The sequence below is a fragment of the Heptranchias perlo genome, chromosome 14 (genome assembly GCF_035084215.1).
Source record: "Heptranchias perlo isolate sHepPer1 chromosome 14, sHepPer1.hap1, whole genome shotgun sequence".
NCBI lineage: Eukaryota > Metazoa > Chordata > Chondrichthyes > Hexanchiformes > Hexanchidae > Heptranchias > Heptranchias perlo.
This window is the reverse complement of record NC_090338.1, coordinates 31,125,599-31,138,933: the sequence shown is the minus strand read 5'-3', so window position 1 is coordinate 31,138,933 and position 13,335 is coordinate 31,125,599. Positions and strand designations below refer to the sequence as shown.

General features: G+C 39.9%; 1 protein-coding gene across 4 annotated transcripts in view; it reads right to left on the bottom strand.

Annotated features, from left to right (window-relative positions):
* Positions 1 to 13,335, bottom strand: part of LOC137332405 (pterin-4-alpha-carbinolamine dehydratase 2-like) — a 78,029-nt gene that overhangs the window by 25,165 nt on the left and 39,529 nt on the right. For 3 of the 4 annotated variants that reach the window (XR_010965654.1, XM_067996213.1, XM_067996214.1), the window contains exon 5: positions 9,411 to 9,500. Coding sequence is in view for 3 of the 4 variants with exons in the window: in XM_067996213.1 (XP_067852314.1) it covers positions 9,411 to 9,500 (90 nt within the window). In the remaining variant the exon portion in view is untranslated. Of the gene's footprint in view, positions 1 to 6,124; positions 8,194 to 9,410; positions 9,501 to 13,335 lie in introns of those variants that run through there. The other variant, XM_067996216.1, reaches the window with a different exon arrangement.

Genomic DNA, 13,335 nt, shown 5'->3' with positions numbered 1-13,335 from the left:
TCGGAGGCTACCTCCTTCACCTGAGGAAGGAGGTAGCCTCTGAAAGCTTGTGAATTTAAAATAAAATTGCTGGACTATAACTTGGTGTTGTAAAATTGTTTACAATTGTCAACCCCAGTCCATCACCGGCATCTCCACAACAAGATAATGAGACAGTGTTGCACACTCATTACCATTCTCAAAGCAGGAATTTGTGTTAACTGATACTTGAATCAACTGATGCTTACAGCATAACTGCAGCATTGTAGTATTGCAACATTATAGTATCCCAAAATATCATAATTTTGATGTTAATTATGTTTCTCTACAAGGAGTTAATGGAATATACTGTGAGACTAAACACAAAGATCAATATCTTCAATATTAGTAGCAAACCCAGTTCTCAAAGTAATCATTGCTCTGAGTAGGTCATCTTTTGTGCCCCACACATCACTGCAAGTCCCATGTCACAGTTCAGTGTTCTGAGCAAAGGGTGTCTAAAAGGTGTTAACTTTTCGGACAGCTCCATGCTGAACTGTAAATCGGAAGGCAGGCAAAGGGTATTTAAAATGTGAGATGGCCATTCTTTTGTTCTGAAACCAAACAACGGCCAATTTGTTAACGTCTCTTGTCCTTCAGGGAAGACACAAGCACCTTGGTGTTAAAAAGAACTATTTTTAATATCTGGGGGGTCTTTAGAATAAGGCTTTTAAAAATCAGAACACAGAGGGTCAGTCAGACAGCAGCAAGCAGTGAATGGGACTAGCCACTGCCCTGGTCAGCAGGACATGTATCAGAGACAATCTATCTCTATGTTAAATAATTGTAAACAATTTTACAACACCAAGTTATAGTCCAGCAATTTTATTTTAAATTCACAAGCTTTCGGAGGCTTCCTCCTTCATCAGGTGAACGATGTAGATATATGCAGCAGACACAAATTCATAAAATCCCATTAACTAAATATGTTGCAGCCATTCATTAATAAGCACTGCAACAAAACCCCAGATGGATCCAACTTCTAGGCGGATTGGAGTTGGTGACTCATGAATGCCCACATTATCAAGCAGTTTATGTTATGATGGGCCATACTTTTCACATCGTTCACCTGACGAAGGAGGAAGCCTCCGAAAGCTTGTGAATTTAAAATAAAATTGCTGGACTATAACTTGGTGTTGTAAAATTGTTTACAATTGTCAACCCCAGTCCATCACCGGCATCTCCAGCATCTCCACATTATGTTAAACAAGGATTCCCTAATGCAGGCTAGCATGTGCATGTTCTTTGTTTTGTTTATAACAGCGCAAACGGAAGTTATACCAATTAAATCAAATGACTACTATCAAATCTCAATGATCTCTGTGTTTTACCTACATACAAATGAATCAAACCAAACTTTGTCCCACCCAGTGTTTACTCAGTCCACCTTTGGAGAGATTGAGGGAGTATACACGTGTAAGACATGGAGATCCAGTCCAGAACTCAAAGGAGTTTCATTGGTACACTGTAGGGTTCCACTATTCTGCATAAGGCAGGAGAAGCCAACTTCCATAAGAAGCAAGCAACCAGACCACCTAAGGGAGTAACTGACACCATTGAACCCAAGTAGATATATGCAGCAGACACAAATTCATAAAATCCCATTAACTAAATATGTTGCAGCCATTCATGAATAAGCACTGCAACAAAACCCCAGATGGATCCAACTTCTAGGCGGATTGGAGTTGGTGACTCATGAATGCCCACATTATCAAGCAGTTTATGTTATGATGGGTCATACTTTCCAACAAAGGAGGTCATGAATACCTGTTCCTGCATCATGTTGAGTGCTTAGCACCCACTGAAGTTGACAACCAGATAGAACAATGGTGTACTAGGGTTAAAGCAGGAGAGAAAGGTAAGAAAAGGGATGCAAAGGTGCTTCAGGGGATCTTCAAGGAAACAAAAACTATAACGTATCATCCTTTTCAGTTCTAAAACAATTCATCTGCAAATGTATCAAGAGTTGCATGGCCTCTATTACATGTGTATCAAACCCTCTGAGCACCAGAACTGGGATAAGTATTGAAGTATAGGTACGAGGCTAGATTGATAATTACAACAGACTGCATGCTATTAGTGGTATTTACCACTGAGTATAGCAAGAAAAGGTACATTGGAGCCTTCACAGAGACATGAGAAGGAATAAGAACTGTGTTTAGTCAACAGAAATATCCCACCCAGGTTAAAGTATTTATCTGGGATAAAGTATTTTGTCTATATTTTAAAATTCCATATTGCAGGTTGATTTTTTGAGTGTGGTGGACTGTTAGTTTTTTCTTTCAAAAGAGAAGATCTCATTAAAAAGCTGAAACTGTCTTGAACATTTTTTTAAGAAGAAATTGAAGATACCAGCAATTAATAGCCACTTCTGTACCACCAAAACCAAAAGTTTGAGACCTAACTTTCAAATGCATTCCGAGGAATAAGACAGAATTCATATTACTCTGCTATCCTTGGCCCAACTGTTAGTTGGCTGTTAAATTTTAACGGGACGAGCTCACCAGGATACTTATTTGAATTATGTGCTTGAAGTAGCAGACGTTCTAATCTCCAAATGGGAAAAACATTTTTAAATAAAACTGGTTTTATCACCTAATAAGTCATAAATAGAATGGATCAACTGATCAAACAGTGATAATTGCAACATTCTTTACTAAAGGATTTAAACCTTTCCATTTTACTCTGAAGAAAATATCAATCAAAAAGATATAGACCTTCAATGTGGAAGTTGGAACAGAAGTCAGACTCTGAACAAAGTCATTCTATTTTCTAGGTTCACAGCTCAGCCATTGAAGCCAACTGGGTCAACAGCTACTAATTAGCTTTACTGTCAGTGTAAAAAATATACTGGTAATGAAGTACACAGGAGTATCCAACATAGGATATCATTTTTTTTAAAGAAATGTATTCTTTTAAATTTTGTGCTCAAGGTGAGGGATGCTAGAACTGGAAAATGAACTCCTCCAATTTTGTCTAGTGTTGACATCAAGCACTCCCAGGTCAAGTATAGCACAGCCCGAGGCAATGTTCATCCCCCTCTACTCTGCCATAACAACATACCTCAGCTTCAAACATTTTTCCCTCTCTCACATTAGCCATCCCATGGCCTCTCTGAATAATATCAGTGCTGAATTGGGGAAATTTTGTGCTGCACATTACAATCTTGTTTCGCATAGGACCCTTACAGCCAGTGGAGAATTTCATCTTATTAGTAGGACTGGATTTGAACCCAAATCCCAGGGGTGAAAAGCCAGTGTCTAACCACTGCACTGTGCAGTTCCCTGGTGAATGGCTTTAGGGGTATTACAGACAAGTGCAACCGTGCTAATTGCTTCAATTTTAACAGTCACTTGCCAGGTTGGTCGGTTATTGAAACAATGGGGTCGATTTTCATCTCTGACCCAAATCAGGCGGATGGTGGATGGGGCATCGACAAAATGCCGCATTCATTCAAATACACTGAATGGAGAGAATTATTATATTCTATTATGTAGAAGAAAGTCAAATTCATTTCTTGTGCTGTTTGAGAGAAGGTAAAAGAAAAAACATATACACAGATTTAGTAAGATTCATTGAGATTTTCTGGCACTTCTGTTTGGTAGCAAATCCCAAATCATGATTGGGCTTTTCCTGTAGACAATAGGGATTTTTCCTCACTGTTTTCTGCATCATTTTCCTGTGTTCTATGCAAACTCTGAAAGCAATAAAATTGTTCTAATAATATGCCAAATAGTAAAGAAAGAAAATTCCTCTGAGTTGAAACCATTGGAACTCATTATCCCACAAGTGCCACTTCCACGATGGGACCAATGCATTGAAAATTCCAGATTGATGACGTTTGGTCACATCCCCATGGAGGAAACTCATATCCTGCCTGTTGTTTCACATACCCTGTTATATCCCAGTTTTATCGCAATAGAAATTCAAAACAAAGCTCATACCATGAACTGAAGCCATCACAGACTGTTTAAACACATGACACATAAATATATGAAAGCCAAGGTTTAAGTTCACCCAAGAGCCCAGAGTCTGAGAAAAAGGCAGCCATTTACAACATGGTTCCTGCAGTGTAGGGGCTGTAGCTGCCTGTGGAGAGGCAGTAGGCCTGGTTGAATAATGGAGATAAATAAATATTTTGCAGTTTTGTTTGATTACTGTTGGAGTCCTTTCCTCAGGTTATAAAATGGACGGAGTAAAGTCCATGATGGATGGAGTAGACCGTCTGTGATCTGTAAATGAGCTTGATGGGTCTAATAGCCTTTGATCATTCCACATTTTCTTATCTCTCAGAACAGAAATGAGGTAAATAGTTGGATAAATGATTGTGCTCTTTGTCTAAGTAAACAAATCCCCAGATCTGGACCACATACATCTATGAGTTGTAAACTAGGGATAGAAAGTTAGTTAGTGAGGGCTTAGCTTATATTTTTAAAAGCTCAGCAGATTCAGAAAAGATCCCCAATGACGGCAAGCAACAAACATAACAGCATTATTTAAAAAGGAAAAAAAAATCAAGAGACAAATTTGAAAATTTTAAACAAGTCAGTTTATAATAGGGAAAATCTTTGAACTGGTTTCAAGGTACATAAGACTTTGAGATGTTTTTCTACTGATGGCACCATATAAATACAAGATGTAGTGAGGAACATCTGGAAAAACACAAACTACACAGATTCAAGAAAGTGAAGTTATGTTTAAACAACTTGCTGAGGTTTATTGAAGATGATATTGCCATGGTAGACAGGGAGGATGCAATGGATTTATACACTTAGATTTTCAATAGGCTTTTCACAAAGTTCCAATTCAGAGATTAATGGCTAAAATAAAGAGTCATAAAATAGGGGGTAATGTGGAACATGGAATATAAAATTGCCTCAAATACAGGAAACAAAGGATAGCCAAAAATGGAAAGTTTTCAAGCTGGAAAGAGATTACAATTGGGGGTATCCCAAGTGTTAAACTATCTTGGATGAGGTTATTGAAAGTAAGATGTCCAAGTTTGTAGAGGAATTTTTGAGAAACTAGAAAAAGTTGGCAAATACAGTACTCATCCTGCACAGTAACCATGTTCCAGGTGCAGACTGGGGACTGTACCTGTCATGTTGAGACCAGGTATTGAGAGTTCTAGCCACATCATGGTAAGCACAGTTGGCAAGTACAGTAAAAAAATACTTGTATTTAAATAGCACATTATCATGCCTCTCATATATAATGAATTTTAACTCAAATAAAACAAAAACCTCACTTAACATTTGATATCCAACCAGTTTGTTACATGAGGCTACAGTGTATCAATTTAAAGAATTTAAGTTATGAGAAATGATTAAAGAATTTGGACTTGTTCTTGTAAAAGTGGAGCCTGTGAGGTGACATAATAAAGCTTTCAAAATGATAAATACAAATTGTACATATTGACATATTCAAAAACCAGAGGATGCAACTTTAAAATTAGAAAAGGAGGAGTAAATATAGATTTAGTCAAAAGCATTTTGCACAAGAATAATAGACATATGGAATTAATCATCTGGAATTGAAGCAAATATAAGTGGGTTTAAGAAACATCCAGGGAATAGATGAATATGGTGAAAATACAGGAAGATGGCCTTGAGAACAATCAAAATGGGGCAGATTTGTTGGATCAAATGTCCTTTCCCTATAGCTAAAATTTTAGACATTACTGTGTGTGTGTGTGTGTGTGTGTGTGTGTGTGTGTACTTATATCTATACACACACACATTAGATAACATATGTATAAAATATACCTATGCACTGGATTGTCTGAGACTACACCCCTAAAACGACAGGAAAAACAAGACTGGTTTCATTGTGCAGACAGTTAAACAAAATCACCATGTCAGTAACATCCAGTTTGTTAGATTATACAAAAAACTAATCTTGAAAATCATCAGACTGAACTACATGGAGTGCACCAAAACAGGCCGCTGCAACTGAAACTCCAAAGTCCTTTTCATCTGGATGTAACGGAAACCAGTTACTAACAAGGTCTAAAATACAAACAGGCAACATTACTGACATCTTAATAGTCTTGCCAATTTAAATGTTGAATAGCGCATATAATCAAAACAAGCCAGCACAGTAGTAGTTCAGGAGCAGATCTCTTTATTATATAGACAATTTCATTTATAGAACAACTGACTTTCTAATAGGCTGCCTGCTGAGCTAACCCAAGAAAGGCACAAAAATAAATCATGTACATGTTCAAGGCATCTTGAAGATGGCAACGGTGGCGATCAATTCCATTAGTTCAACAACTGAGTTACACAACATTACAAAATAATTGGGTTACAATAGTGCTAAATATAATGGGCTGCATTTTCCCGTGAAAATAGCGACAAGCCTAACAGGGCTCACCGTTATTTCTGTGCATCTGGTACAGCAACTTCCGGCGACCACACATGCGCAGTTAAACACGGAAATCCGGATGGTGCTACACCAGATGCGCAGCTCCTCCGGAAAATCCACGAGAACGACATCTCGCTGGCTGGCTCACCATTCAAATGAATGGAACAGCGTGAAGTTTCTACACTGACCTGATGGATATAAATGAATTTCAACAAAAAAATGGTACGTTGAGTCATTTAAATCTAAGCACACTTTTAACGGCGTGGTAAGTCTTAATGACTGCCAAACAACCTCTCTGGCACTGAAAATTAACTTTTACAAGTGTGGAGTCTCATTCCTTCAGATTTTAATTGTTGTTGGACTTTTTTTAAAAAATTAATTTTTATTAACGTCTCTTTATTTCAATTTCTGCACTTGATCTGACATTTAATTCACTATTCTAACTTACACTTCCTGGTTCTGACTCTTCGCTGCTCATCAGATGCTTTTATCTGATTGGTTAAGGGGATAGATAGTTGCTTGCCCCGTTCACACAGGTCCCAGATGCCCTATATGGGGGCACGGTTTTGGATTCAGCGCCCGTGAGAGGAACTTGCCGTGGAAAAAAAACAAGGAAAGTTTATGGGCAAGTGTAAGTCTAATGAGCGGTGGGCACCGTTCACCAGCAGAGCAAAATCCAGCCCATTAAGAATGAAACAGAAAATGTTGGAATTGCACAGCAGATTGACATTTCAGTTGTGACCTTTCACCAGATCCATCCAGTTCTGATGATGGGTCAGAAGTGAAGCATTAACCTATCATGCTACTCATTTTCAGCACAATACAATTTGATTTCAGATTTCCAGCACTTTTTCTTTTTATGTCACCATATTGAGAGTATCTGGGAATGATAACACAACACAGCTCCAGCTGCCTTAATATAGTTGTTTAGAGAATTTTGGAGACAGTTGGGAGAGAATTAGCACAGAAATGCATATAGGAAGGTTCTAAAATTGCAGTTAAAATTGAGAAATATAAAATTGAGAAATACAGCAATCGCACCTGAGCAACCTACATTTCAAAATGCTATTACAGTAAACTGGTTAACCTACTAAAGTCACACTTCACTGACATTTACAGGAACATTTTTCATTCGACACAATAGTGCACTGACTAATTGATATACTTTGCAAGAGCACATTCCTTAATTCCCCACCAAGACCAAAAAAAGAGCATCTTAAGCAAGATAGACTAGTCCCAGACCGCAGCAACGCCTGTTCATGGTGGTGTCAATAACTCCTGCAATATGGTTGCAGTGTTCACACGCAAACTGCACTTAAAAGTCTGGATGAGCAAGCACCACCCACAGTATGGCAGGCACTAAGTCAATATTACAATGCAGCAGTATACTCGCTGCAGAAATTCCTGCCACTTAACAACAAAATTAAAAAGAGTTACTGGCCCTTTTGAGGATGTCATTAGTAATGAATACCTTCTTTTGTATCAGCTGTCAAGTGAAAAAAATCACAGCAACCCAAAAGAAAAACAAAGTGAAAATCCAAAACTAAATGAAAAAATGATATGGATTATTTGTTTAAAAATGATAATGGGAGTGAATTCGGGGCTGGTTTTTTAACTCGTGGTTCAGAGTTATTTATAAATCTCTTGAGCTTTGTTCTTCTGGTTTATGACATCAGAACCCCTCAATTAGATCTCAGTCTTTAACTCACTCCCAGCCATCCATTGATTTCCATTTATCATTTTGCTCCTTGTTCTACTATCGGACTTTCCTTGCTTGGATATTTTTTCGCCAAGGTGACATTAATTTCTCTGCAAGTGAAATAAAAATACTTGCTAGAAGTTTTCATTTTTCTACAGTGAGTTTTATGCATGGTGAGATTAATGGAACATGTCTTCTTTTCTGGTTAGAACAAAATATAAAGGCAATTTAGATATTAATGTAGCCACCAATGCTATCTTCAGCCAAAGCATTTTGCAGCATTTGAAAGTGGCTGATGGTAAATCATACAACCCCTCCCCACAGCAACATGGCTAAAATTGGGAACTTAATGAAATGGAGAAGGGAGCTGCTCTCCACTCCATTGCTCTGTGGTACCTTCAAGATGTACCAATTTACTGTGCAAATTTACGTAGTATACTAGTTGATTTTCTATAGCGTTGCACATGAGGAGTAAGAGGATGGGAGATAATTGGACCAGGGCACACAGACTTAATTTAGTTCCCATTTTAAAGGCATACATTCAGTCCTTATTTTATATATATTTTGATTTGATATTATTTATAAATAAATAGCAAAATTGATGGCAATTTGGGTAGCAGTAGAGTTGGTTAGAGCAAAGGAGCTCCTCCACCATACAGGCTGAAGAACTGGGAAAGGCAAAACTAAGGTGCTGAAACACCATCACTAGTGGAAGGACGAATTACAAAGTGATGGACAGTTTCCATTATAAATATGGATATAGGAATTTATAATGGGAAAACGTATGGCAAAATTGTGATAAAAGGAAGTAAGGTATTGCAGCCAGGAAGTGTGTGTAGACTACAAGATATTTAATGCATTATAGATATTTAGGGAAGTTCACCCTACATTAGTGGATACTCCATTTGTCTTTATTATTCCTGGCATCATACAAACCAAATCCAGCAGATGCAACACAATTTTCCATGAATAGTGCACCAGTAACATTTCAGGTACAAGGACAAGTCTGATGCCTTTGCATTGCTGTATTCAAATTGCTTGTTTCTGCATTGTACCAGCAGATTTGTTCCAAATGATGTTACAGTGATCAGGGAACTGGGGCGAACTATGCTCCCCAAAATAACTTTCTATTCACTACAGTTCCAGTTTTGGCATCTGAGATCCAAATTTTTGAAGGAATACTCCTTTAAAGTGGGGATTATATGTTCCATTATTGCTTCTAATCTGAATGTTTTTTTATCTGTTTAAAGTGCTCAGTATGACCTTAGAATGCATCACATTTCATATTAAACCTGTTGTTTTTAAAGCATAAAAATAACTAATTTACTGAAGCAGCCGCTTGTTCGATGAACTTTGCCAGTTTGACATCTTTTTTGGAGAGACCACCACAGTCATGTGTCAAAAGAGTTATCTGAACCTGGGGAGAAATGGAAATATTAAATATTAATATACAGAGTATAGTCACCACTCCACCTTAATCTTACAGTGGGCACAATGAATTTCAGAATCTCCTTCACGTTCCGGACTCGCTTGTCAGTTATTTTCATTGGAGCCATTGCTTTGTACTGTCTCTTGTGTGGCTTTTGCGGTTCTTGAAAGATGGGGAAATAAAAGAGCAGAAAAAGGGTGATGAAAAGTTGTTGACTGTTTTTACTACAAGCAGAGACAAGAAGGCTTTCATGCTTTTATCCAAATAAAAAGAAAAGGCCAGAGAAATTTCCAGAATAGAGAAAAGAGATCAGTAAATTTTAAAAAATCACTTTCCTTCAATGGCTCTTCAGCATAAAGGGACATTAAACAATATCTTGCTTAATGTAGGTCTGAGTGCCATCCTTCACTCCATTTATTACCAGTGGACAATTTAACTGATTTGGGCTGGGGGGGGGGAAGAGGATATATGTTATATGGAAAAACATGAGGAGTCCTGCACAAGCATATGCACACTATTTTTTGAAGACTATATTATTTTCCTGTCAATTTTAATATATACATAAGCAGCTAATCTCAGACAAAACTGTTGTGAAGTAGGTGGCATCTATTTTTTTCACAAATAAAGGTTCAACTGTGCGTTTCTCTCAGCATTCATCATAAAAAGGTGAGTTTTGTTTACTCCAAATGCTCCAATTTGTGATTACAGTCCAGTGTTTTGGTTCCAATTTGTATCTATATATATCTGGCCTCCAAGTCAAAAGGTCGTGGGTTCAAACCCTACTCCAAAACTTGAACGCATAATCTAGGCTGACACTTCAGTGCAGTACTGGTGGAGTGCCACATTGTCAGAGGGGCCAAATGTTAAACTGAGGTGCTTGTTCAGGTGGATGTAAAAGATCCAATGGCACTATTAAAAGAGCTGGGGCGTTCTCCCAGTGCCCTGGCCTACGTTTATCCTTTAACGAACACACATAAAACGAATCAGCTGCCACTGCTGCTTCCCCGCTTTCCCAACAGGTCCCCCTGGAGCTCCTCCTCGTCCAGCTCTGAACCTGTGTCTATCTCTAATTTCTCCTATCTCCCCTCATCCCCTCCGAGTTCATTTTGCGCATGAGACCCAAATCCTGCTCCGTTTACTTTATTCCCATTAAACTGCTAATCATCCATCTTCCCTTCCTGACTTTCATGCTAGCTGACATTATAAATGGTTCAGAAAGATGCTTCCTGAAAGTAATATTTGTGAACACATAGATATAATACTTTATTTTCATTCCCCAGCCAAAACTATTTTTTTGAAATTTTCTCTTGTATCATATTACTTGCCCATCAAACAGCCAGCAAGAATGTTGCTCTAAAGCCATTACGTAGGCCAGTCTTAAGCTGCACAGTCAGAGGCACACAAGCATCATCTGTTCTTCCCTCCATGGCAGACAGTTCTCTCACTACCCTGTCCCCCAAAAGTCTGGTTAAGATCAGGAATTGGTCATGTGCGAACAAAATAATTGGTGCAAACTCGCATCCTACCACAGCACATGTGGCCAAAAGCACACATCCAAATTAAAGTGATCTTCGTTTTCATCGATAATTAAATGGGAAGTATTTTCATTTGAATTATACTATAATTCCAAATGTCAGGAAGGGATATCCATACAATTACTGATGGCTTCATTTTTAAAAAATTCATTCATGGGATGTGGGCGTCGCTGGCAAGGCCAGCATTTATTGCCCATCCCTAACTGCCCTTGAGAAGGTGGTGATGAGCCGCCTTCTTGAACCGCTGCAGTCCGTGTGGTGAAGGTTCTCCCACAGTGCTGTTAGGTAGGGAGTTCCAGGATTTTGACCCAGCGGCGATAAGGGACTGGAGATATATTTCCAAGTCAGGATGGTGTGTGACTTGGAGGGGAATGCTAGTTGCTAGCGTTTTATACTTCACATTGCTTGCTAAATGTCTGTAAGCATCCATTTTGTACAGAACTCTCCCCTCATGTGAAAAAATATTCCACTCCAGTTCCAGGAATAGGACCAGTCACCTGAAAGCAGCAGCACTTCCAATTTATTTCACTCGAGTGAAACTTCATAATGTCACATGGGACAAGTTCTACTGAAATGTTTGCCCCAGTTTGTAACAAAGGACAACAAAAATATTCCAATAGGTATACAGATACCCTCGGGGCAATTCAACAGAATATAATTCGGATACATTAGCCGTGGTTGACGATAGTGCTACCACTAAGCCACGGTGTCGGCCCATGGCTCAGTGGTAGCACTATCGTCTCTGAGTCACAAGGTTGTGCCTTTAAGTTCCACTCGAGACTTGAGTATAAAATCCAGGCTGATATTCCAGTGCAGTACTGAGGGAGTGCTGCACCGTCCGAGGTACCATCTTTCCAGTGAGATGTTAAACCAAGGCCCCTTCTGCCCTCTCAGGTGGATGGAAAAGATCCCATGGCATTATTTAGATGGGCAGGGAAGTTCTCCCTAATGTTCTGGCCATTATTTATCCCTCAATCAACATCACTAAAACAGATTATCTGATCATTATCACATTGCTGATTGCAAATGTGCACAAATTGGTTGCCGTGTTGCCTTACAAAACAACAGTGAGTACACTCCAAAAGCACTTCATTGGCTGCAAAGCGCTTTGGGACTTTATGGGCTCGATATTAGGAGGGAGGCGGGTTGGCAGCAGGGGGGTCGACTAGGTGCGTGGGTATTCAGGGTATTCCGCACCCGATCGCAGCCTAATTGAAGGCACTTACCTTGGCTTCCGGGTTTCATGCTGGAAAGCTGCACAGCAGGCGGACTGCGCACCCGCATCATAGGCTGTCAGCTGGAGGAGCCCTATTTAAAGGGGCAGTCCTCCACTGACTGATGCTGCAGAAAGGAGCCAAAATTACAGCATGAAGCAGCCCAGGGGGAAGGCTGCTCCCAGGTTTAATGATGCCTCACTCCAGGTCTTGGGGTGAGGAGGAGGAGGAGGAGGAGGAGGAGGGAGATCTTCTACCTGGCGGACAGGAAGAAGTGGCCTGTCTCTGCCACCATGAAGGCCTGGCTCGAGGTGGCAGAGAAGGTCACCAGCACCACCAACATACCACGCACCTGCATACAGTGCAGGAGGTGCTTCAATGACCTAAGTAGGTCAGCCAAAGTGAGTACACTTACTCATTCCCCTACACTCCGTCGGCCACATCACTGCCCCGACCCCACATCTCCTTCTGCACTGCCAACACTACTCTATCACATCACTCCTCACACCCATTCAAGGCTCATCCTCATCTTACCTGCACTTACTCACTTCACCAGTACTCATCCCACCACTACCACTCAACCCAATCCTCATACAATCTCATGGCTCTATCTCATACTCACCCTCTGATGCATCTCTTTCACGGTCAGCCTCACTCAACCTGCCACTATCTGTGCTGCAGCCACAGGGCATGCATCACATATGTGTAGTAGGAAGCGTAAGGCAAACGTGTCGTGAGCATGAAGGAAATGCACAAGGGTGTTTGAGGGTTTGTCATGGTTTTTAAACTTATATTTGATTTCTGATCAACTCACATTATATTATATTGTCACCACTACTGCCACGTCTTTGCGACGTCTTCACCATGAAGATCCACAACTGATGCCACCCATTATGTCACTGCAGAGTGGGTGTAGGTGTATTTGCAGGGCTCTTTTGTGCAGACGACAGAGACGCTGGCGATGTCCCCGGTGGCACATTGGAAGGACGCGGAGGAGAAGTTGTTGAGGGCAGTGGTGACTTTGACAGCGACAGGTAAGTAGATGGTGTTCGGGCCAGCCGGGAGCAGCTCGGC